The sequence below is a fragment of the Lepus europaeus genome, chromosome 7 (genome assembly GCF_033115175.1).
Source record: "Lepus europaeus isolate LE1 chromosome 7, mLepTim1.pri, whole genome shotgun sequence".
Lineage (NCBI taxonomy): Eukaryota > Metazoa > Chordata > Mammalia > Lagomorpha > Leporidae > Lepus > Lepus europaeus.
In genome coordinates, this window is record NC_084833.1 from 105,783,352 (window position 1) to 105,807,877 (window position 24,526).

Here is a 24,526-nt window from a genome sequence, read left to right on the forward strand (position 1 = left end):
ATCCTAGACTAGCCCTGGCTGGTGTGGCCATTTGGGGAGTGGACCAGTGGATGGAGGACCTCTCTGTCTTTCTCTCTCTCTCTCTAACTCTGCCTTTCAAATAAAAAAATGAATCTTAAAAAAAAAAAAAAGCCATCAACATTCTTACTCTTAAAGCTATAGCTTTATGTATTTTCTGTCATCTGAGCCCTTGAGTCTGGCATCTCTTTTTCTCCCCATTTCTACTCAGTTTTTCCATTCCCCCTGGCTCTGATGATCTGGTGGTGATAAAGTGGGAATGCTTGCACTTGTGTGTCCAGCTCTTGCTCTCGGACTGAGCAAATGCAGTGCCAGGGCCCCAGGAGCCCGACTGCGGGCCAGGGAGTCCCTCCCTGCTGCATGTCCAGTGCTTTGCTTTGTGGCTATCTGTGGGGCCGGGGCCAAGTCTTGGGGGAGGAGCTGATCTCAGTGGGCTCACTGCACTCCCAGATTCTCCTGCCCTCTGAGCGCTACTCTTGCTGGCGCACCCAGGTTGTCTCCTCCACTGCTGACCAGGGTGCGGCTCCAGAGTCCCCTTCATAGCCAGGATACGGAGGAGGGGCCTCTGCAGGCACCCAAGGGGCAGGAGGCAGCAGAACCTGGGGAGGAGTCCATAACCAGTCCTGTGCCGCTGATGTTCCTCCAGAGGTGAGGAGGAGGAGGAGGGGAGGGGAGGCGCCCTGGGTGGTGGTGGCCCCTCAGGTGTGGTTGCATATGATTGGCGTTTGTGCGGTTAGGGAGGGCAGAGCTAGGGAGGGAGGTGAGAGCCGGGGGAGGTTGTAGCCCAGAGCCCTGCTTAGTGTTCCCCGGGAACTGCGGAATGAGAAAATCTGCTTCCTAGTCCCCAGCCCAGAACTGAAACTGGGGTGCCCAGTCTGCACAGAGGAGCGTGGGAACTCCTGAGCAAGGAGGTATCTCCTGTCTCCCAGCTGCTTCCCTCCTGGGGGCTGGAGAGAGGCTCTGCCATCACCTGGCTGCCCGTGCCTGTCAGGAGAGCCATTCTCCCCAGGCCCTCCCATCTGATCACCCGGCCACCCAGCCGGAGCCCTGCTCTGTGCCAGGCGCTAGGGGAGGGAGGGAGGGAGAAGCCGCGCTGAGGCCCTCTGAGAAGCCCTTTGTGGCCTGGCCCGCTCCAGGCTCGGCATCCACCTGCAGGTCCTCTGTGGCCCTGAGCACTCATCTGGTTGCAGTGAGTCACCAGGGAAGCCGAGCAGCAGTGATGTTCAGTCAGCAGCAGCCGTTGAACACCTGCTGTGTGCAGAGCTGCTCCTTGGGTGTCGTAACCATCCTGTTCCCCATGTCGGGGGAGGCTCTGGGCTTTGTGCAGTCAGTGAGGGAGAGGTGGTGCAGGGAGAGGGGAGGATGGAGACGCAAGGCAGGGAAACCGTGTCCCTCTTGTCCCCATCACAGCGCTTTGGTCCTGCCCTGGGTGTGTCTGAGCCTCTCTTCTTCCTCCTGGCTTTAACACAGTTGTTTCCTTATTGCTATCAAGGGAACAGGCCCCAAGCCCGCCTGCTTCCCATGAGAAGGGCACGGAGCAGCGCTCCCAGGCTGAGGAGCTGGGCCCTGGGCAGGAAGAGGCCGAGGAACCTGAGGAGAAGGTGGCGGTCAGCCCCACCCTGCCAATCTCGCCGGAGGTGTAAGGGCCAGCTTTGTGTGTCTGTCCCTGCCCTGCACCGTGTGTACACTGCCTGCATGCCATTCCCCCTGCGGTCAGGGGGAGGGATGCTCTGGCCCTGGCGCAGCAAGTAGAGCGTGCAGGGAGAAGAGTGTATCCTCGCTGCTCTGTGTGCACCCTCGAGACCCCTACAGGGCCATCACCAGTCTGCGCCTGGGTTAGCTGTTCCCCGGGGCTCCTGGTTAGGACCTGCAGTACAGGGGTGGGCCAGGCAATGCCTTCTGGCTCATCGCCAGCACAATCCTGGTCCGTCATGTTTCCGCCTCTACCAAATAGGACTTTTTCCCTTAAATCTATTTTCCTTGAGGTCTCTGTGTGCGCTGAGGCACACAGATCTGAAGTGTGCCATTTGATGCGTGTCTGCATGTGTACATGTCAGGTAACAGCCCCCCAGCTCAGGCATGGAGCGCGCACCCCTCCGGCCCCCTCAATCTGTCTACCACAGGTCTCCAATGGTTTCTGTCCCCATAGGCTCGTTTTCCCAGTTTGTCACCTCCATGTAGTTGGAGTGGTACAACATCCATGTATGTGTATGTGTGATACACCTGCGTTGTTGCACCAAGCACTTCCAACGTGAAGAAACCTTTTAGCTGTTCTCTCATTCTCCCCCTCCCTCTCACCCCTTTTTCAGCTGAGGGAGCAGAGGCCCAGGGAACTGAAGGGATCTGCCCAGGCTCCTAGCACTAGTGTGTTGCAGAAGTTGGAGCTGGCTGTGGTCGCTGGCACCCCTGGACTTATGACTTTTGTCTGCAGCCACTGTGTGGAGAGAGGCAGCTGCCAGGGTTTATAGATTTTTCCCCTCTGCGAACCCAACAGGATGGGGCTGACTGTTGACAGAGACAGGTTCCTGCGCTGACTGCTCCCTGGCAGCGTCACCAAGAGCTGGCAGGATGTGTGAGCACACAGGGGTCAGGCCCGGAAGGGGGTGGCTGTGTTTGTCAGACGGTGATGTAGCCGGTGGTGAAAGCTGTGGCCCCAAGGGATCGTGTGGCTTTCCCAAGTCTTGGTGGCCTTCTGTGAGGACGGGCGAGGGTGGTTCAGAGAGGAAGATCTGGGCAGAGACGGGGTTGGGGCAGCGGGGGCAGGGCACAGGGCTCAGGCGGGACTGAGGCTCCCCCACCTCCTGGGCCGGTCAGCACCTTGACTTTGTGTCACGCCCATCCCAGTGCGGCTGCCTCTGCTGGGTGGGGTCTCAGACGCTTCCTTGACCACACGGCTTCCTTGACCCCGTAGTGAATGCCCATGTTCCTTCCAGGCCTTGCGACTTCCTTGTTGCTCATCTGTATAGCCACATCAGGAATGGGTTGCCTTTCCGACTTTCGTGGGGAGGAGTCCTGTGCCTGTCAGCTGGGAGCAGAGGGCAGTGTGTAGGGGTTGGGCAGCCCAGGCAGCAGCACAGGCTGGTGGTTGTGCCTTGTGGCCAGAAGGCGGGCCTAGGAGCCAGGAATGCCCTCCTCTTTGTCATTGTAGCATCTGTCATGAGGATTTGCAGAGAGAGGGTAAATGAATCAAAACCATTGTGTGGAATAGGAGACGAGACAAGGTGGCTTTGGCTCCGTTCCCAGCTGTAGTGGTAGTGCAACCGTTCCAGAGTGCTCCCTCCTCCTGTCCCCCATCTTCTCCCTCCCCGCTTTCCTCCACGTGTCTCCGAGCGACCTGGTGGCCCCCCTGAAATGACGGTGCTCCTCCAGAGCCTGCCCTTTGCATCTCACTGATGCTGACACGGGAGGGCTCGGCCTGGAAGCAGACCTGCCTCTTCTCCGGAGTCGGCAGCTTCCCAGTCGTCTCCTAGATCTTCTGGGTGCTGTTTGCTGCCGTGGACCTAAGCTAAGAGTTTGGGATACCAGCTCTTTAGGAGCAAGGGGCAGCAGAGGCCCGCTGGAAAACGGCCCCATGTGCCTGCCTGCGGGGTGTGCAGGCAGACTCAGTGGTGCGCAGCGGGGCACACGCCGCCGCGCAGTCTGACGGCCGTCTCTCCGCAGCACCTGTCCCGAGGGCTCCGCAGAGCCGCACAGCCCGCAGGGGAGAGAGACATTAAAAGGCACCATCTCAGGGAAAAAAGATGTTTTCAGCCAAGGTCGGAAATGAGTTGGAGGGTTGATGAGGCGGAGAGGTTGGGGGGGAGGCCTCTTCTGAGGGCAGGGCTCTCCAAGGAGGTGGCAGCCACGTCTCTTAGCTCTGCACCAGTGGGGCTGCGTCAGGGGACTGAGAGGAAGCCAGGATTTGAGGGAGGGAAGAGATGGAGTTGAGAGCAGACAAGAATAGAAAAATAGGGCTCAAGACTGCTCTGGTCTGAGTTGTGATTTTAGGGAAGATCTTAATGGTATTTCAGAGAGTCGGCAGCCACTTTGGTCTCCTTCGCTGACTAGGCTCAAGGGGCTGTGAACGAATTCCTAAGCCTTTGTTTTCTTCTGCCCCTGCCTATTGCCTTCCGTCTGCTGCGGTACAGGGGCTGGAGGCAGAGGGGAGTTCTGAGGCCCCAGCAGGGAGCACCTCCCGCCCCCTGGCCTCTCCCTCCCCCCCCCCCCCCCGCCCCGTTTGACTCTTATCCCTTCCCCTTTGATTTGTGTCGTGCCCACATGTTCCTGCTGAGGCCGCCTGAGCCCCAGCGCCAGGCCCGCAGCAGCCTGTGCATCCTGCGGGGCTGGGGGGTGGTGGTTGTGCTGTGAGCCAGTGTCTGCCATATGGGGCAGGGGCCTGGAAACAGGAAGAAGTCCCGGCCGTTGGGACAGTCGCTGTAGGAGGTGAAGGACATCAGTGTGCTTGTGCGTGCATTGCTCCAGCTGTTCCCAGGGTTTCCCTTCGGGTATTTCCTTCCAGAACCAGAATGCAAGCCAGATGCCAGTCTGCATTGCTTCATAGACCTCTTTTTAACCAAGCAAATATTCCTTATCTTGTCAGCCACCCGTGTATCCAAGTCAGCTCTGGGTTCCTTTTACCCATTTCCAAAACACTGAATTCACTCTATGCAGATTCCACCGTGCCACCATGGGGCAGACATGGCTTTAGTTTTGCCCTCAGGCGGTGATCTCCCAGGTCCCTGGGCTGCCTTTCCCCGTGGCTTTTGGGGCCTTAGAGGGCCACAGTGGGGCTTGCCCTATAGAACATATATTGACCATATCTTTGAGGGGGACCTGGGCAGTGACCTGCATAGGTGACTCCTGATTGTGGGCCCTCTGTACCCTTGTGAACCTTGAAGCCCAAAGCTGGGCGGATGCTAAGATTGTAGTGACGCGCTGTTCCTACCCTGGCAGGCCATCTACAGAGCCCGCGGCTCCTCCACAGCAGCCCTCGGAGGCTGCACTAAAGGCCGTGGAAGAGGCAGCGGCCCAGGAAACTGAACAAGACCAGAGGCGGCTGCTGGAGCTGAAGCGGAGGAAGATGGAGCAGCTGCAGGAGAAGCTGCGGCAAGAGGAGGAAGAGGAGGTCATCCAGCTTCGCCAGCAGAAAGAGAAGTCTCTCAGGTCCTGCCCGTCCCCTGAGCCCACTCGTGGGTCCTCACAGGGACAAAGGAGTGGGGGGAGCCCTCCTCCTGCCCTGGAGAGCACCAGGCTGCTGCCCCTGGAAACTTCACCCAGTGATGTTTGCTTCTGTCTCATGGTTCCTCCTAGCTGCGAAGGAGGCCGACAAACGGAGCCCCTCTGCTGGCCTCTTTACCTGATAGCTGGGCGCCTGGGGTCTGTTAGTAGCAACAGTGGAGGATGTAACTTAAGGCTAGCTCCTGTCTTTTAAGCTGAACATGCAAGAGTGGTGGGGAATTACTATTTTTAGAACATACGTAGCAAAGAGTGTGTAAGATATCTGTGCTTAATTTAGAGAAAACGAAACAGGAAACTAGAACTTGAGCACTGGGAGTGGGTGTGTGTGTTCAGGGGCAATCACTGTCATTGCCCAGTGCAGGATCTGCAGACCTGGGGTCTTTTTATTGTGCATCCCAAAGAACAGACCTCTCCCCAGCTCCCCAGTGTCGTCTTCTGGAGCCAGTTGAAAATTGGGGTGGGGCCCACTCGGGTGGAGTGTGTCACAGCGCACCTGGAGAGGCAGCGTCCGGTGGTGTTGCGCCAGCTGGCCGGGCTGGTGCCCTCTCCCTGGCCTCCCTGGGCCCGAGTTACAGGGCTGCTCTTTCTTCCCACTTCCCTCGAGCCCTGAGTCCAGAGGGACCTTCCTAGAGCCCCCTCCATTTGTGGGAAAGACTGCCATGCCGCAAATATCTGCTTCAGGCCTGGGAAATGAGAGTCGCTCCGTAAATAGCAGCCCTTGCTTTATTTTCAGCTGGGATCAGTCACTTCAGCCAGTCTCGGCGGAGTGGTTGCTCTGTGGGAAGTGCCTTGCCTGGCTTGCTTTGAAACTGTCCCTCATGAGAACCCCGTTTCTGTTTGTGCCTGAGCCTTTTTGAGGGGTCTCCTCCTCTCTGCTGGGAAACTTCTATGTGGTGGAACTTTCTGGAAGCCACAGCTGTTTGTGTAGGAGGTATTTCTTGAATGAGAAGGCAGGCAGGAAGACAGGCAGGCCGGCCCTTCGTTTCTTGAGTTGTAGAATGAAGAGACTGGACTTACCTTGGTGGTCCCCGCCAGTTCTAACGTTCTGTGTCACTGGAGGTCGAAGAGAGAGCTTCTGGGGGAACCTGAGAGGAAGGGTTTTTACTTGACTCAAATCTTCTCTCCTAATGGAAGGGAGCAGAGGAGTGTATAACTTGAAAACGATCCGATCCTAAATCTTTTTGGGCTTTTGAATTTGCTACAGAAGGTTTTCAAAGAAATTGTCTTTTGGGTCAGGCCTTGCTTTCACTTGAAATTCTGCCGAGGGCATGGCACACGTCTCCTGGTTGTATGGGGGCTGAGTGAGGAGTTACCCAGAAAGGGCACTCGGGATGACATGGCCTTTAAATAAGGTAGCACTCGGGTAACCAAGGCTTAGAATTTGAGGCTGGCCCATGCTGTTCGTATTCAGTACGCGCTGGTTAAGCACCTTCCTTGGGTCAGTTATGATGTTCCTCGCCTGGGATATAACAGATTTGAAAACAAGATTCTTTCCCTAGAGAAGTTTCCAGACTCGCAAGGAAAGCACAGGTTCAAAAGAGATGCAGTTTGTTTCATGGGTGGTGCAGATCAGCTGGGTAAGAGAGGTCGGTGTGTAAAGTGCAGTGGGGATGGAAGGCGAACCTGGGAACTAGGAGAGAGTTGGGAGCACTCTGCAGAGAGCAGAGAGCTGGGTATTGAGCAAGGGATTTGAGCCGGCCAGATGGAGACGGAAAAGGGAACTCTGGGCAGAGCAGCTGGCATGAGAAAAGACCCAGAGGCAGGGAGGAGTGTGAGAGGGTTCAGAGCAGATGCCCCAGGAGCTCAGGGGGAAGGCTGGGGAGGGAGAGTGTGCGGAGCCAGAGTCACCATGGGGTCCTTGCCTGCAGGAGTGAACGTGCAGGCAGAGGGCAGCTCTGCTGCGGCCAGGCAGCCTGCTGCCTGTGGCCAGGATGGCTGGAGTTCATGGCCCTCTTGCTCCCCTGGGACGTTTTATAGGGAGGCAGCGTGGGGTTAGCCATCGGAGGGGGAAGGCCCCGCGTTCCCTCCTGCAAGCTTGCCTTGCCTTCCTTGCAGTTCCCTGAAGGAGCAGCTGCAGAACGCCACCGAGGAGGAGGAGGCTCGGATGAGGGAAGAGGAGAGCCAGAGGCTGTCCCGGCTCCGAGCACAGCTCCGCTCCAGCACAGAGGCAGATGAGGACCAAATCAGGTGAGTGCACACCTGGGCGCTGCCAGCCCGTGGGGTTGTCCCGTGTGCACACCCGTGGCCATGCCGCTGTGTCTACCCAGGGCCGTGCAAGAGGCTTCCCTGCAGAGGCTGAGAGAGGAGCTGGAGTCTCTACAGCAGGCGGAGAGGGCCGCCTTGGAACAGCAGAGCAGGCAGAAGCTGGAGCTGCTCAGAGAAGAGATGGCGGCTCTGGAGAAGGGCGAGCAGGCTGCCCTGAGAGCGGAGACGGAGGAGGCTCTGCGGCAGCTGAGGGAGCGGCTGCAAGGGGAGCGCAAAGACGTGAGCGAGTGGAGTGGGGCCTCTCTCCGACACGTCTCCCTCAGGGCCGCCCGGGGCGGGACTGAGCGTAGAGGAAGAGCAGACCTGCGGCGGGCGTGGGCATGGCACACAGACGGCGTGGGAGGCTGACCCTCTGGGCCCGTTGGTCTCCGGGGACCTGACTCAGGTCCGGTGCTGGCCCTGGTCTCCACTGCAGCACCGAGGTCACTGCAGGTGTCTCGAGGCCCCTCTGGGGCTGGGCTGGGTTGGCGGTGGCAGCCGCCGTCAGAAGCCCGAGACAGAGCGACCCGGCCCTGCGGGGCGTCGGAGTGACTTCCTCTGCCCCCTTTTGTCTCCTGACTCAGAACGAGAGGCTGCGACTTAGAGAGTGTTTCTCCTTTGCCCCCTCATTCCCTCGCCCTGCAGCCAGTCTGCTCGCCGTGACGGACTCTGCGGGCTGTTTTAGCTTTTTGATGAGGAGTGCAGTTTGAGCCATTGGGCCCAGAAAAACTACATCAGAACTGGGGGACGGCCCTGTGCCACAGGCGCTCAGAGAGAGTGTGCCTAAGCTCCCTGCCCTCCCGGGCCCAGGCATCTTTGTAGCTGTGCGTGCCGTCTGTGTTACCTGTGGCCCGGCCCAGAGGCAGGGCTGGGAGCGGCGCTGCTCCGGCCCTCGTGTTCCTGTGCATTTGCCAGGCGCAGCCTTCAGGGGCTGAGCTCTTTCCAAGGAACAGAGCCACCCCTGTGATTGCCCTCGGCCCCTTATCTACAGGTCTTCCCCGCACCTTCCCCCATGCTCGCTACCCGGCCCGCATCCCGGCCCCCCATCCCACACGGGCCCCTCTCGCTCCCCAGGCATTGGCAAGGCTGGAGCAGGAGCACAGAACTGAGCTAGAGCAGCAGCGTTCCTCGCTGGAGACCAGGCACCGGGAGGTGAGATGCTGCCGGCCTCGGCCCCCGGGGGCAGGGCCTGGGTGTCAGCCCCAGGGGCAGGGTCTGGGTGTGAGCCCCGTGCCCTCCTTCGCCCCTGGACAGCAGAGGAGCTCAGTCCCGTCCATGACTACAAGGGGGAGCCTCCCTCTCCCTCCAGGCCCCTGGGTTGGGTGCTGGACCCCTAGGAATGAGCCCCATGGGAACTTACCCGTCTCCGAGTGTCACACTCCCCTGCGTTCTGGGGCCGCCTCAGGTGCTGTCCGGCCTGCAGAAGAAGATTGAGGAAGCTCAACAGAGAGAGGAGGCTGAGCTGCGGGAGAGCCTGGGGAAGGCAGAGCAGAGAGCTTACCAGAAGCTTCACCAAGTGATTGAGTACGAGCAGGAGGTGAGTGCTGCTCCACCTGTCCTGGGCTCCCGTGGGGTCTGCTGAGCCGCCCTGGCCTCAGTGTCCCCCAGTGTGCTGTGGGTGACCCAGCGGGGGCTAGCACTTCTTCTGTTTTTATGCCTTAGTTCCCTCGAGGCTGGGTCCTATCCCCAGTCCGCTGTATGCAAAGAGGGAGTGTTGGTGAGGGAGGCTGTGTATGCACCATGCATGGTGTGTGTCATGTGTGTGCGTGTCAGGGGCAACGGGAAGATGTGTGTAAGGTCACCAGGCCCAGCGTGCTGGTCCATCCCCGTGGCCTGCCTGCTGCACCCCTGCTGTCTGCCCTGTAGCTCAGCAGCCTCCTGCGGGAGAAGCGCCAGGAGGTGGAAAGGGAGCACGAGAGGAAGCTGGACAGGATGAAGGAGGAGCACCAGCGAGCGGTGGCTGAGGCCAGAGAGCAGTACGAAGTGGAGGTAGTGCGGCTGCATCCCCCGTGGGACTCCCGGGGCCCCTCCCAGCTGGCTGCAGGGTGGGGAAAGGGGGACAGACTGTGGTCGGGAACGGGGGAGGTTTTCTTCCATGAGCTCTGCATTGGTGAAGTTGCTTTTTTGTCTTTTACTAAAGCATTGGACAAAAGCCCCTACTGGGAGGTGAGTCCTATGAGGCCGGCTGCACTGCCAGCAGACCGGCTCGTGCTGTGCGCCAGGCACTGTTCTGAGCTCTCCTTGTGTGTGACCTGCTAGGTCCTCACTACTGTCTTAGGAAACGGCAGTGTTGCCATGTCCATTTTAAAGATGAGGACACCGAGACTTGGCGAATTTAATTCACCTTCCTGAGAGCCAAGATTCCAGTCCAGGCTGTCCGAGTCCAAAACCTCCCATCTCCCTCACTCTGACACCATGCTGCCACGGTTAATCAGGGTTTTGGGACATCCGAAAACAGAGTGGCAAGGGCCAGCTGCTACTTAGAGACCCTTTGCCCACCTTCACCCTTTGGCCTGAAGAAGGAGAGGCTCAGTCACTTGAGCAGACCCAAGCCAAACGGGCAGGGCGGCCAACCTGAGCCCAGAGCCAGGCCTCTGGGGCGGATTTTAGGCCCCCGCCCCAGTGACTGGAACCTGTACCCCAGCCTCTTCCTGCATTCCCTGGGGGCGGAACTAGTGTCCCATGATGACATTTGGTCACCGTCCTTCCGGCCCCACTGACTGCCCTGCTGGGGAATGGTGGCGATTTATCAGTGATTTCCCTTACGGAGGAAGAGTTGGACAGGAGGGGAGCCCGGCTCCCAGAGGGGACTCCCTCGTGGCACTGGCCAACGTCTGCTTCAGCTGGGGAGGGATACAGGTTTCCTGGGGGCTGACCCCATGCTGTCCTCGCTGCTTGGGCCTCAGGGAGCTGATGGTGGTCCTGGTCTTACTGAGCCAAGGCTAAGGAATGGGGGGAACTGTGACTCTTGGGGTGTGTGGGGCCCCGCCCTCCCTGCAGGAGAGGAAGCAGCGGGCTGACCTGCTGGCACACCTGACGGGAGAGCTGGAGCGCCTGCGTCGGGCCCACGAGCGAGAGCTGGAGACCCTGAGGCAGGAGCAGGACAAGCAGCGCGAGGACTTGCGGCGCCGGCAGCGGGAGCAGGTGGGGGGCCGGGGTGGGGCCGGCTGGGCCCACTACCGCCTCAGTCCGTCTCTGCGGGGTAGGAGAGAGCTGTGGCCATGGTGGGACGGAGCCTGACAGCTTCAGGAATGGGGTCGCTCACGGTCAGCTCCAGGCTGGGCACCTTTGCTCCTTTATTCCTGGGCCAGGGAACAAGCCCAGGGTCAGGAGACGACAGCCCACGTCAGGCCTCGGGTTGACACCTGTGCGTCTCCTTGCTCCTGTGCACGTAGGGAAGCTCTAATGCCTTCCTGGGAGGCGACTGGGGCATGCTGGGAGGAAGCCTGTGCCTGCTGGGCAGTTGGGGTGTGATATGGTATGTTCTGGAACGCCTCCGTGTTCCTCTGCTGATGCCTTACACGCTGTCCACGCGCAGTTTTACTTTCCACCTGTGTCTTGTGGGCAGGAAAGGAAACTTCAGGATTTGGAGGTGGAGCTTGAAATAAGAACCAAAGATGTCAAGGCCAAGTTGGCTCAGCTGGACATGCAGGTGAGGGAGCTGTGGTGGGGGCAGCGTCTACAGGCATCCTTGACCCTTGGGTCTGCTCCCCCAGAGAGGGAGCACACCTGCCCCTCAGAGCTGGGGTGTGCAGTCGGTCAGAGGGCCCCGTCTCTGGCCCCCAGGAGAAGACGGCCCGGAAGGAGAAGCAACAGCTGCTTGACGTGCAGAGGCAGGTGGCTCTGGAGAGAGAGGTTGGTCTCCTCTTGTCCTCTACCTCCGTGCAGGCCTGTCCAGGGCACTGCTCTGGGGACGCCAGCTTGGGGTCCTCGGGGAGTGGGGCCGTGGTGGGAGGACGGGAGCCTGTGCACCCCTGGCTGCCTGACCGCAGAGCCAGCGGCTCTGAGTTACGTCCCCTGCTGTCTCTTCCGGCTCCCCTCGCCCTCTAGTGCAGCCCGCTCCCCTGACATCTCCCGGTGCTTGTCTTTCTTCCCCACCCCAGGAAGCCACAGCTACCCATTGGCACCTGGAGGAGGCGAAGAAGGAGCACACCCAGCTGATGGAGTCGAGCCGGCAGCTCCGAAGGGTGCTGGATGAGCTTCAGGCTCGCAAGCTGGAGCTGGAGTCCCAGCTGGATCAGCTGCAGGCACAGAGTCAGAGGCTGCAGAGACACGTGAGGTGTGTGGGCACCGGGACCTGTCGCCCTTGGCCACCTCCGCCTGCCCTCTGCCTTCTGTCACTCACGGCCCCTGCCTCACCATGGCCCAGTCAATAGGCGGAGGGGCGGGTCTGACGTGGAACCAGGCGGAAGGGTGTGTCTGCTACAGTTGTAGGGAGTGAGGTGTGAAGAGGCTGTGAAACGTGGCGGCGGGGCGGGGTGGGGGGGTGTCTCTGGTTCTACTGTTCCTGCCTCGGCTCCGCCTGCTTCGGGGGCCTTGAGGGGGGCGTGGAGGTGGTCCCGTGGCGTGACCACGTCTCACACGCCGCTTCCGCTCCTCTTTCCCCTCACAGCAGCCTGGAGGCTGAAGTCCAGAGGAAGCAGTCCACGCTGCAGGAGCTGGCGGCCGAGGAGAGTCACCAGGCTGCTCCACGTTTTGAGCCCAGTCTCCGCATTGAAGACCTGAGGAAATCCCTTGGGACAGTGAGCTGGGGCTCAGGGTTGGCGTGGGTCCTCAGGAGGGGGCCTGCCTCTGCCCTGCATGCACCCTGGCCCCCTGCGGCCTCTCCACAAGCCAGATGGCACCTGTGGGCAGTGCCTGGCAGCTGGCAGCGCCTTTTCCTTGTCTGGGCACTGGGAGGGGCTTCAGGGTCTCTTGGTCCTGCAGGGCATCTGCTTTTGCTGCCCTCAGTGGGTCTTTTCTGCCCTGTGTCCTTAGAGCCTGGCCAAAGAGGCATCCTCTTTCTCCCAGAGCAAGGAGGAGAGCACCTTGTCCTTGGACAGGTGAGTTCCCAGAGCCCGTCTGACACCGGGTTGAGGGGCCGTGACGGAGTGAAGAGAGCCCGTGTGACAGCTGGCTGAGCAGGCATGAGGCAGCAGTGACTGCCAGTGGGCTTGCCTCAGGGGGAGGCCCAGGGACCGCGTGCTGGCCTCTGCTGACCTTTGCTTGAAGCTTGACCTGCTGGGAGAGTCTGGCCGTGGGTTGGGAGGCGCGGGCATGGTCCCTTTCAGAATCATGTGGGGGCTCTTAGCCTGATATGCTGCGTGCTGTAGGCATTTACCCCGACACCTCACACCCCCAGCCCAGCCGCTCCTCTCTGTGCTCATGTGGGCCTCTGCCGGGGAAGTGGCCATGTTCCCTCAGCACAATTCTTAGAGTCTTCTGTCTCTTTCTCCAATGCCCCTGGCCTGGCCTCACCTCTGCAGCGTCCGGCACTATCTCTCTGCCGAAGGGATAGCCCTCCGCAGTGCCAAGGAGTTCCTGGTGCAGCAGACACGCTCCATGCAGAGGCGGCAGACGGCTCTGAAGGCCGCCCGGCAGCACTGGCGCCAGGAGCTGGCCAGTGCTCAGGAGGTGGCCAAAGACCCGCCAGGCTCCAAGGCCCTGGAAGATGTGCGCAAGAACCTGGAGGAGGTCAGGAGCCCGGAGGAGAGCCTGCAGGCCCCGTGCAGGGAGCCTGGGCAACGCGGCGTCACGGGGCGGTGTGGGGGGGGGGCGACACCGTCTCTGACAGTAAACCCCTCGAGCCTCGTGACGGCCACGTATACTGTGCCGGGCAGCACAGGCCGAGTGCCCCGCACCTAGCATCCAAAATCCAGAGCGCTCTGATGTTTGGGTTGGGAAAAATCTATGCAAAGATTCCAAAATCTGAAGCACTTCTGCTCCCAAGCATTTCAGATGCAGGCTATGTAGCCTGTGCCCTTGTTCTGGCCTTCTGGTCAAGAGTACAATTAAGGTTTAAAAAACTTTTAACTCCAGGGTTTTGCTTTTCCATTCTGTTGCACTGAAGACTTTGTAAATTTAAATCTTTTGAACATTCTCAGGGTAAGTCTGAGTTCTGTCTCTGTTTTGCTCCTTTTTAATTTGCAATGAAGAGGCAGACTTCCTTTTTAGGGTTAAGGTCACTGAACTTTACACCAGGGGAGGATCCCTGCAGCTGGGCTCTCTTGGTTCATGTCTGCGCCCTTAGAATTGTGGCACTGCCTAGAGCTGGGGAGGACACAGGCCCCTGTGGTCCTGAACCCGGCCCGGGGGCAGCAGAGGGCAAGGGGCTGACACAGGCCAAGGGGCAGGCTTCTTGGGTACCTTCCCCAGGCTGTTGCTCAGCTTGATCTGTCTCAACCATGGCGGTGGTGGTGACGATGATTATAAATAACCAATCTGGAAGCCAGATCGCCGACTGCATGGTTAGTCACCGCTCCTCCCCCGCCTCCCTGGCTGCAGGAGACCAGACACCTGGATGAGATGAAGTCGGCCATGCGCAAAGGCCGTGACCTGCTGAAGAAGAAAGAGCAGAAGCTGAACGAGCTGGAGTCTTCCCTTCGAGAAGAGGTACAGCACTGTGGCTGCGGAGCCCAGTGCGGCCCACCTCCCTCTTCCGGTCCTGGCATTGCCTGTTTCCGGGGGAGCTGGGCCTTAGGAGCTCGGGACTGGGCAGTGGGCTCAGGGTCCTGGTGGTGGAGATGGCAGTGGCTCCATCTCTGTGTTTGCTGAGCACCCTTGGGTTTGGATGTCTGAGCTGAGTGGTGCTGAGAACACCTGGAGCCTCTAGAGAAGGTTCCAGAGCAGGGGGACTAACACCTGTCCTTATCCCCCAGTGGCGCCCGAGGAGGGGTGTGGTCAGCCCTCTGAGATGGATGGTCGTGGCAGGGTCCCCACCTTCCCTGGGACCCTGTGGACTCTCCCCTGGATGCCCAGGGCTTGGAGCTCCAGTGTCAGACACACTGCAGAGGAGTCGACTGGGACTGGGGGCCGATCTCTGCCTCCTTCTCAGGCAGTTGGGTTCTCTTAGCCTCTCCGAGGTGTCTGCTGGGACTCCGGGCCCCAGACGAGCCCAGTCACCAAGTCCTGTCCCCACATCACAAGGGCAAGGGGGTAGCAAGTCCCTGGGGAGCAGCGGTGAAGACTAGCACGTCTGCCCATCAGGCCTCCGATGAGGACACTCTGAGAGGAGCCCCCACCAAGAAGGTGGTGACCTTTGACCTCAGCGACGAGGAGGAAGAGAGCAGTGAAAGTTGTGACTCTTCCTCCCTGCCTCCTGGTGAGTGGTGGCTGCAGGGAAGGGGGGTGGAGAGGCAAGGGTAGGGCCTTTGCATCTGTGGAGAGGGAGGAGCTTGGGGAACAGGGGCACCGTCCCCGCCCTCAGCACTGAGGGGACAGGTCTCTGGGCCCACGTCTAGAAGTGCTGGCAAGAAGGGACGCTGTGTGGGTTGGGGCAGGCAGGGCCCAAGGGGTCAGGGGGGCCTTCTGAGTGCCGCAGAGCCTTTGGTCGGGGGACGTCGGGCCTGGTGAGCCTCCCTCCCTCCAGGCCGCCTCCCAGGAAGCTGTTCTCCCTCTGTGGCGGCCACCTACTGCTGGGCAGCAGGGTCCTCTCTTCAGCTGTCGAGGGCCAGCTGCTGTCTGCACTGTGGGGGACACAGAAGCCCGCTCACCCCCAGGCCCTGCCCCAGGTGCCACCGTGCCAGCTGGGTCGGGACGTTTCAGGGCCCTGAACCGAGTCCTCACCCACCACCTGCCTTGTCCCTTCCAGTGACGCCAGCCCCGAGTCCCATCTTGCCCACCAAGATCCATCACTTGAGCAGCTCCCTGCAGCGCATCAGCAGCGAGCTGAACGGGGTCCTCAGCATGCTGGGCAGTCTCAGCACGCCGCCGCCGCCGCCGCCCTTCACCTCCACGCCCGCCCCGTTCTCAGCCCGGCCCTCCAAGAGCATCCCCACGCCTGCCTACCCCTCCCTGGCCCCCATCTCGGCCGCGTCTCCTGTTTCGCCCGTGTCCACCTCCTGGGCCTGGGACCCGGGGCTGGGCCCCAGGCTCTCCTCCTCCGTGGCTCAAACAGTGGACGACTTCCTGCTGGAGAAGTGGCGCAAGTATTTTCCATGTAAGCCTCCCTCGGGGCAGGGCCTGCTTCTGGACGGAGCCTTCCCACCTCCTCCTCTTCCCAATCTACCCCCTTCCTCCTGCTCATCCTCTCTGCCTACCCCTTGCCCTGCCTCAGCTTGAGCCAGGTCCGTGGGTCCCTCGTGAAGAGGAGCTCGCAGGTTGGCCCTGAGCCAGAGCTGTGCGGTCGTGGTGGTTCACGCGAGCTTGGGCAGAACCTGCAGGGCCTGCACCACCACCTGGGGCACAACCTCACGGGCCAGGCATCCTGTGTGCGTGTCTTCATTTCCTCCTGCTGATGGGTCTCTGAGGCTGTGATATTTATCCCCATTGCACAGGTGGGGAACTGAGCCCCAAGTGGTTAAGTAATGTGCTCTGGGATGCTCCGTGAGTGAGCAGCGAGCTGGGTTTTGACCCCGTGTCTTTGTGACTCCAGGCTTCTGTTTATAACCCCTGAGCCACATGGCTTCCCTCACTCCAGGGCCAGGCGGCCTCCCCTGGTCCCACAGCCCTGCTGAGGAATGTGAAAAGCCGTCATTTGAGGGAAAAAGTGAAAAACAAAACAAAAGCAAACACATACTTTCTGCCTCCCCCACCCCATTGGAAAGTAGAGTAACTTAGAATCAACACGAGTAGGAGAGTTCCTGTGCCACCTGCAGCGGCCGGAACTTCACTTGCTCTGTGTGCTCTGGGGGCACTGCCTTGTCTGTGTGGGGGCGGGGGGGGGTGCTGGTGGGCAGAGGCTGGGGCCTGGCTCTGCTGACTCGCTGCCCATTCGTCTCCAGCTGGCATCCCGTTGCTCAGTAACTGCCCGCCCCCGCTGGAGAACAAGCTGGGCTACGTGTCTGCCAGGTGAGGCTCCCCGTGGGCCCGGAGTGGGCGCTCACCTCAGGCTGCTCGCTGCACCACCCTGGGCAGGTGGGGCCTCGGAGGGGAGCACGCCTCCTGGTCCTGTTGCCCCGAGAGATGAGGCCCCGGTGCACAGAGCTGCCTGCCCCTTGCCTGGGTCTGAGGCACCGTCCACAGCCAGGGCAGGGTCAACTCCACAGCTCTGTGCTTCCAGTGCGGTGGGCCTGGGCTTTCCCGGCCAGCTTCAGCAGGGAGCTGCCCTGTGGTCCCTGTGGGCGGGAGTCAGCCCTTGGTGGGGCCCCACGTACTGCCCCTTCCTGTGGCCCCACCCCCACAGCCCTGCAGTCCGGCCTTTGTCCTTGGCATCGAGGGCTCTGCTTCCGCTGCTCCCTTCTTCCCCAAGTCTTGCTGAGCAACATCTGGAGCGAGAGGAGCACCCCATCGGGGCGACAGACGGGCGATTATTTAAACCTGTTATTAATTTCCCATTCATCTCACTCCTTGCCAAGCGTCTCCTTCCCCTTCCCCACTCAGTCCCCAACCGTCAGTACCCCCGCTGTCAATTTGGTCAGTGTGGGGGCTGATGCTGGGCAAGTATTTGACTTGGCTGAGGGGAGCCCTTTGCCGATGAGCTTGGCTGGAAACAGGCAGAGGCGGCAGCCTGGAGCTCATGCCGGTAGCAGGCACCCAGGGAGGGGCAGAGGGCCGAGGCTCGTGGTTCTGGGGGACAGCTCTTGCCAGAGGAGGGGCTCTGAATTGCCAGAGAAGGCTCCAGTTGCACGGCAAGGGGATGTGATGGTCGGCTCCGCTGCCTGCTCTCTTCCCCTCCCCACACCCTCTGCAGTGAGCAGCTCCGCTTCCTGCAGCGCCCCCAGTCCCAGGTCCCCGAGGCCGGCAGCACCAACTTCCAGGGCATCATCGAGGCTAACCGCAGGTGGCTGGAACATTTCCGGAATGACCCCAAGTCGTATCCTTTCTGCTGGTTCCCAAGCCTTGGTCCAGCCCCCGGGTGTGCGTCCCTTCTGCCTGTGACCCCTTCACGGCCCCTGCCGAGTCGTGCCCAGCTGACCTGACTTTCCCTTCACCTTGTGGCCAGACATCTCTTCTCCGTGCCCAAGCCAGCAGCCACTGTGGGCCTGCTACAGCTGGGGCTGGATGAGGACAAGACCCTGAAGGTGTATCGCTACTGAGGCCCCGAGCCGGCCTCCCGCACACACAGACCAAGTGCCTGCGGAGCTGCCTGCACTTTATCCCCCTGATCCGGCGTCCTCCTGTCCCCTTGCCGCCTGCCCTGCTCGGGGCTGGGAGGACCCGCGGGGGCCAGGGCTGCACGAGGACAGGCGGCAGCAACGGTAAACCACAAGCCACGGCTTCTGTGACCACGCGGCGTGGCTCAGGCGGACATGCGGCGACCTCGTGGGCTCTGGCGAAGGCACGGCAGCGCTGCAGGTGTGCGGCAGCTGGGGGCATTGGGGACCTGGGCCCGGAGGGTGGCATCAGAGGAGCTGCCTCCCGAGGCCACGGGGATCTGGAGCCGAGCTGCTCCCTGGGGCCACTAGGACCAAGTGCCCCTGCCTGTCTGTGCCCCGCGGCCACACCGTGTCTCCGGTACCTCAGCCCGGCGGAGGTCAGACCCTCCCGTTCTCAGCGGCTGCTCCCCACCTCTCCTTTCCACCCTCTCAGGGCTGGGCTCGGCCACCAGAGCCCCACTGTGGCTGCTGGGGGCTGGGCCCCAGGAAGCTCCGCTGCCTCTCCCTCCGCCCCCTGTCCGAGCACTGTGCTTTCCCCGGGGCTCAGGAGTGCCCGCCTCTCCGCCGCGCCAGCAGCCCGCATCTCAGGTCTCACGCACACTTCAGGAAGCCAGAGAGCCCCAGGGAGAGGCTGGGTGGCTTCTGGCCTTCACTCTCCTCCATGAGGAGGCCTTGGGTCTGTGCACAGGTTCACAGCTCCGTCCCTGCTGCCTGTCCCACCCCCTGCCCCATGCCACGGCCGCCTCTTCCCAGAGCCCTGCAGCGAGGGGCCTCCCGCCAGGCGGAGCGGCTGCCGTGCTGGCGCAGCTTCCTGTGGCACGCGCCTCGGGGGCTCCGGCCCGTTGTCTCAACAAAATGCCCCCATTTTTCTTCTCTTGAAAGCTGTGGGGCTGCCCCTGTGGCCTCAAAGCTAGCTGTCTCCGCCCCGCCCCTCATTTCGTTGCCATGGAAAAAGAAACTGAGATCCCCTTGGCTTTTCTACCCCCTCAGGTACTTTGACCGCACAGAGAAAGCCCATTTTGTTACTTGGCTCGTTGTATGTGCTTTGGAATCGCTCATGTGGTACGACCAACTCTGGTGACAATCCTGTGTGTTCTGCATCAATTAAACCTCTGCGGGTCCTTTTTCTACCCGGCTGTGTGTGTGTGTGTGCGCGCGCGCACGTGCAGGGCTCGGCCTCGGTCTTCTTGCTCGAGAGTAGCAGGGGGGAAGGCAGCTTCGTCTTCACGGGGCCCCGCCCCAGGTGTCCGAGTTAATCAGCACAGGGCAGAGGTGCGCGGGGACACCTGCTCTAGCTTTATGCACAAGGAGACCAAGGCTCAGGGACCTCGCAGTGCCTGGGCCCCCGGTGCCGTAGCCCAGCTCCCTACACGCGGAGAGGCCACCCCCTCCCCTACACCCCCAGAGCTCGGAGGCTTGGGGTGGGCTGTCAGTCTCTGGCTCTCCCTTCATTCCCACCCCTTACCTCTTTGCTCCCCCTCCCACCGGCTCCCTTCCCCTTGCTTCCAGCCCCGCCATTCCCTGGGGTGCTGGGGAGGGGTGGCTCCTGTCATCACTGCGTCCTGGTGGAATCAGAGGGCCCCTTGTTGCTCCTGCCCTGCCTGCCTCCCTCCCCTCCCCCACTGGCCTCATGGCGTGGGCCCTTTCTGGCAGGTGTCACACAGGTTGCAGAGTGCCGTGATAAACGGCCGACAAAAGGATGGCGGCCCTAGCTTTCCCCTTCAGTTCTCTCGCAAACACATGATTTTAAGCTGTTGTTATTCTTGTGTGTGTGTGTGTGTGCTTAATTTATTTGAAAGGGAGATAGAGCTCGCCCATCTGCTGGTTCATCGCTCAGATGTCCACAGCAGCAAACCAGGAGCCAGGAACTCCATCCAGGTCTTCCACTGGGTGACAGGGCCCCGACCCACTGAGCTGTCATCTGCACCTCCCATGGTGTGCGTCCGCAGCAAGCCGGCATCAGCGGCCACGCTGGGACTCCAACCGGGCACCCCGGGATGGCACGTGGGCCTCCCAAGTGGCGTCTTAACCGCTGTGCCACACACCCGCCCCTCCCCGGGCCTCTTCAGCTTGAAGACCTAGGAACGCACCCTTGGTTTTGCATTCCCAGAAACAGATGGCTCACACAGGCCGGTGCACACGGCCGCCGCCAGTGCCCTCGTTTCTAGTGAGTGAGTCCGTGGAGATGGGAGCCTTGCTTGTTAGAGACGCGTCGCGGTCCCTCTGAGAAGAGGAAGGTGCCGCTGCCCCCTCCGCTCATCGGGTGGAGCTGGTGCTGCTGGACATTGGTACAGAGCAGTGTGAGAGGGAGTCTGCTGGCATTTTAATCAGGTGCAGGACAGGAAAGGAGTGGGGATTCTGCTTTGGCTGGCACCTTCCGCGATGGGCAGAACACACGCGGGCCCTCAATTCCACTGTGCTAGGAAGTCCCCAGCTGTGGACTTTGGTCACCTTACACTGTCCCTGTCATGTTTATCTCCCTGGTGGTTGGTGTTACTAGATGACCTGGTGGCACCTCCTGTGAGAGGGGGTGTAGGAGGTACCCTCTCTGGCCCAGCAGGGACAGCTCTCAATGCTCCTCACCCCTGTGGGGCCCTACAGAGCTTCCCTAGGGAGGCCCCGCCTCCTGGAGAGTCCAGTGGTTCCTTGTTTTCCTCCCCAGGTCTCAGGCTGGGGGCTCTATTTTTTTTTTTAAAGATTTATTTTATTTATTTGAAAGAGTTACAGAGAGGTAGAGAGAGAGAGAGAGAGGTCTTCCATCTGCTGGTTCACTCCCCAATTGGCTGTAACGGCCGGAGCTGCACCGATCTGAAGCCAGGAGCCAGGAGCTTCTTCCTGGTTTCCTACGTGGGTGCAGGGGCCCAAGGACTTGGGCCATCTTCTACTGCTATCCCAGGCCATAGCAGAGAGCTGGATTGGAAGAGGAGCAGCCGGGACTAGAACTAGCGCCCATATGGGATGCCGGCACTTCAGGCCAGGGCTTTAACCCGCTGTGCCACAGCGCCGGCCCTAGCACTATTTTTTGTTTTTAAAGATTTTATTTATTTGAGAGGTTAGAATTATAGAGAGGGAAAGGCAGAGAGAGAGAGGTCTTCCCATCTGCTGGTTCACTCCCCAAATGGCTGCAATGGTTGGAGCTGGGCTGATCTGAAGCCAGGAACTTCTTTTGGGTCTCTCACATGGGAGCAGAGGTCTAAGCACTTGGGTCATCTTCTACTGCTTTCCTAGGATAGGAAGTGGAGCAGCCGGGCCCATATGGGATGCTGGCACTGCAGGTAGGAGCTTAGTCTACCACGCCACAGCACCGGCCCTTGGTGGCACTATTGAGAGGCTCCCAGCAGTGCCCTCTCTGGGGCCCAAGCAGGAGTTCCAGGGCTGCCTGAGCTGGAGCACGGGTGGTGGGCTGGGCTGCAGAGCCGCTGTGGAGATGCTGGCACTGAGTGCGCGCACAGGGCAGCAGGCTCCTGGAGGGGCCAGCAGCCAGTGACTCCGTTGTCAGAGGCAAGCGTAGGACGAGATGGCCAGGAGGAATGTTCCCCAGCCCCTTCCTTGCTTAGGTCAGATCAGCTGCTTAGTTTCTTCCCTCTTTTATTTATTCTAAAGACAGAAAAGGAGAGATCTTCCATCTGCTGGTTCACTCTCCAAAGGGCCACAGTAGCCTGGGCTGAGCCAGGCCAAAGCCATGAGCTCAGAATTCCATCTGGGTCTCCCCTGTGGGTGCAGGGGCCCAAGCACTTGAGCCATCCTCTGTTGCCTTCTCAGGCACATTAGCAGGGAGCTGGATTGGAAGCGGAGCAGCTGGGACATGAACCAGTGCTCCAGTAGGGAATGCTGGTGTCACAAGCAGTGGCACGATACGGGCCCCTTTGTCATCTTGAAAGAACCATATGGTTTGCATCTGATCCGTATGTTGCTTGCCCCAGGCCTGGTCCTCTAACCATGCGGGACTGGTCTGGGTCACTGGGATGGTTGCTCCTGAGCTGGGAGAGAGCTACTGGGCTCACGAAGTCAGCTCCACAGCAGCCTCCCTCCTGGGGGTGCCGATGTCTCCCAGCAGCTGCTAACCAGGCAGGAAGAGCTCTTCTGTGTGGTGCGGGGGGTTGTGGGCCTGCAGTGTGGCCTGGCAGGAGGCCCCTCTCCTGATGCATGGCTCTGCCCCGTCCTGCTCTCCCAGCAGTTCTGGGAGGGGAGGAGTTGGCCTGCCTCCCGGCCTCTGCTCTGGGGCCGAGTGCGGGGCATTGGAAGCCTTTCTGCTTGGCTCCACTGAGGAGAGCCGGCTCTGGGTGCGGGGTCGGAAGTAGAGGGCCATGGGAGTCGCACTCTCAGGGTGGAAACAGAGAGGGTGTGAATCGAACAATCATCACATCTGTAAAATGGGATTAGCAGTCATCCCTATCCCGTAAGTGGTTGTGAGGATCCCAGGAGTCCTCAGAGCAGCACTCCACACACAGTGAGAACGCTGGCATCACACTGCAGGAAGACAGTGCCCATGACCCGGATTCTGCACCAGCCTGTCGGGCACAGTGGACATACAGACGGCCAGGGAGACGTTCGCTGGGGGTCTGGCTGGCTTGAGGAGACAGACTCATGAGGCTCCCACAGGGAGCCAACCCTGCCAGCTGCATGGAGCTAGGGATCTGGGGACATAGGCTCGGGAGGGTGCTGTCTATGGCTGTGCCCTCGGGCCGTCTGTGGTCACCTAGGCTGGGCCTGGAAAGGGACAAAGGGAAGGGGTGGAGGCAGGGCTGCTCTGATTACCTCTTGTCAGGCTCTTACGTTGGTGGGGGCAAAGTCTGGCCCCAAGGCTCTGTATTGTGGCTGATACAGCCTGGGGTCAAGGGGTCAGCATTGTGGCTCAGCAGGTCAGGTCGCCAACTTTGATGCCGGCATTCCACAGGGCACCAGTTCAAGTCCTCGTTGCTCTGCTTCCCATCCAGCTCCCTGTTGATGTGCTTGGGTAAACAGCAGAAGATGGCCCGAGTACTTGGGACCCTGCCACCCACGTGGGAGTCCTGGGATGGAGTTCTAGGCTCCTGGCTCTGGCCTGGCCCAGCCCTGGCCATTGTGGCCATTTGCGGAGTGAACCAGAGAATGAAAGACCTCTCTCTGTTCTTCTATCTGTAACTTGTAACCCTGCCTTCAAATAAATAGTAAACAAAAAAAAAAAAGAAAGAAAAAAAAGGGGCTCCTTTGGCAATGAGTCTAGCTCTAGGCCTCAGTCTCCTGTCCTGTGTAATGGAGCGCCCTGGGTGAAGCGCCCTGGGTGAAGCGCCCCGCATACGGCCAAGTGCTGCAGAAATGTGGGCCTGCTCCGGCTGCTGGCTCTCCTGCCCTGGGCTCACAGCATTCCTGTCTACTTCCCCATGGCAGTGCAGCAGCCCCAGCCCATGCGCATGTGCGCATAGGAGCCGCTGGTGGGGCACCGGCACCGGCACTGGCTCACTGGGTGGTTTGCTCAGGAGGAGCCGGTACCCGTGCCGAGTGCTTTACCAACCCGCGATCTCGCCGCATCTCCATAGCCCCGTGAGGTGGGCAGTAGGGCTTCTCATTTTGTGAGGTTGGAAAAGAGACACGGACACGCTTGGGAAGGTCAAGCTCACAGGCCTCACAATGACTTCCCTGACCCCAGGCAGGGCTGCGCGTGTGGGCTGGGGAGCATGTGCCCGCCCTCCCAGCACAGAGACCGGTGGTGAGTGCAGGCAGAGGGAGGGCCGGGCAGCCTCGTGTGTGAAGAGGGGAAGGCGTCCCAGAGCAAAGGTCTCTGGTCTACCCTCGCCTGCCCCAGTACTCTCGCAGCCTCAGAGGCCAGCAGAGCCCCGGACTGCAGGCAGGACGGCCTTGGTGCCTTGTAAGTAGCGCCTGCTCCGCCTCAGCCCGTTACCTCCTGGAGAAAGTCGGCAGGCCCTGGGCCACGTCCGCTCCTGTCGCTGCAGCCAGGGGAGCCGGGTGGAGAGGCACTGCGGGCAGTGTCCTGGGGCTGGGGACAGAGTCAGCCCAGCATGTGCGGTTTGTGCCTCCAGCCCAATGGCTATCCAGAGAAGGCGTGTCCTGTGTTCCTCTGCCAGTGGGGTCATCCCTGTCCCCAGGAAGCCCGGGGACATGGGTGGGGACCCGTTGCAGCCCAGCGCACTCCCCGGTGGCTCTGCAGACCTAGTGGCTCCACAGGACTGGGCTGGGCAGCAGTGACCTCTCTGCTGCTCCCTGAAGTCTTCTGGGGGCCACGTTCAACTCTCCAAGGTGGCCTTGGAGGGGTCTGGAAGCCGGAGGTGTGGGACCCACGTCCTGGGGAAGAGGTGGGCAGACGCGGGGAGGCAGGCAGAGGCCAGAGTGGTGGGCATGCCCGGGAGGGGGCGGCGACTCTGCTCTGTCTCCAGCCTAGGAGCCCTGTACTGTCCCCTCGTGCGCCCCCAGACTCCAGGCGGGATGCACCGCCCATGGCGCCCTGAGGACAGCTCAGGCTTGGCTGCTGTGGGGCGTTGGCTCAGGGATGGCTGCAGGCGGGGCTGGTGGTGGCCACTCGGGTGCTGAGCCCGGTGCCTCCCCTCAGGCTTGGGCGGAGCCGCCGCGAGTCACTGAGATGCTGGCAAAGCCAGGGCCGCTGCTGGGATCTGCAAGGGTGGGAATGAAAAAATAATAAAATAAAAAATAAGGCATCAGCAGCAGTGGGAGGATTTTAGGGCGGAGAGTGGAATAGGTGAGGCTTCCTGGGGGACTGATGACCCTGATCGGGCAGCGGGGAGGCGTGGGGGCGGCTTCCTGTTTGCCGCGGATGATGGAGGCTGCGCTCCTTACACCACTGTAACGCCTCTCTC

General features: G+C 60.7%; 1 protein-coding gene across 9 annotated transcripts in view; it reads left to right on the forward strand.

The window, feature by feature from the left end:
- CEP164 (centrosomal protein 164) overlaps positions 1 to 18,844 on the forward strand; it is a 76,048-nt gene extending 57,204 nt beyond the window's left edge. For 3 of the 9 annotated variants that reach the window (XM_062197094.1, XM_062197097.1, XM_062197095.1), the window contains exons 12-32: positions 511 to 666; positions 1,511 to 1,657; positions 4,951 to 5,160; positions 7,291 to 7,422; positions 7,503 to 7,719; positions 8,554 to 8,631; positions 8,885 to 9,016; positions 9,346 to 9,468; positions 10,480 to 10,623; positions 11,048 to 11,131; positions 11,266 to 11,334; positions 11,583 to 11,758; positions 12,092 to 12,221; positions 12,457 to 12,521; positions 12,945 to 13,152; positions 13,963 to 14,070; positions 14,605 to 14,779; positions 15,269 to 15,616; positions 16,401 to 16,467; positions 17,309 to 17,431; positions 17,561 to 18,844. In XM_062197094.1, the coding sequence (XP_062053078.1) occupies positions 511 to 666; positions 1,511 to 1,657; positions 4,951 to 5,160; positions 7,291 to 7,422; positions 7,503 to 7,719; positions 8,554 to 8,631; positions 8,885 to 9,016; positions 9,346 to 9,468; positions 10,480 to 10,623; positions 11,048 to 11,131; positions 11,266 to 11,334; positions 11,583 to 11,758; positions 12,092 to 12,221; positions 12,457 to 12,521; positions 12,945 to 13,152; positions 13,963 to 14,070; positions 14,605 to 14,779; positions 15,269 to 15,616; positions 16,401 to 16,467; positions 17,309 to 17,431; positions 17,561 to 17,654 (2,986 nt within the window). In that variant the 3' untranslated portion in view covers positions 17,655 to 18,844. The remainder of the gene's footprint in view (positions 1 to 510; positions 667 to 1,510; positions 1,658 to 4,950; positions 5,161 to 7,290; positions 7,423 to 7,502; positions 7,720 to 8,553; positions 8,632 to 8,884; positions 9,017 to 9,345; positions 9,469 to 10,479; positions 10,624 to 11,047; positions 11,132 to 11,265; positions 11,335 to 11,582; positions 11,759 to 12,091; positions 12,222 to 12,456; positions 12,522 to 12,944; positions 13,153 to 13,962; positions 14,071 to 14,604; positions 14,780 to 15,268; positions 15,617 to 16,400; positions 16,468 to 17,308; positions 17,432 to 17,560) is intronic. The other 6 variants (XM_062197099.1, XM_062197096.1, XM_062197098.1 and 3 more) reach the window with 6 other exon arrangements.
- The last annotated feature ends 5,682 nt before the right edge of the window (positions 18,845 to 24,526 follow it).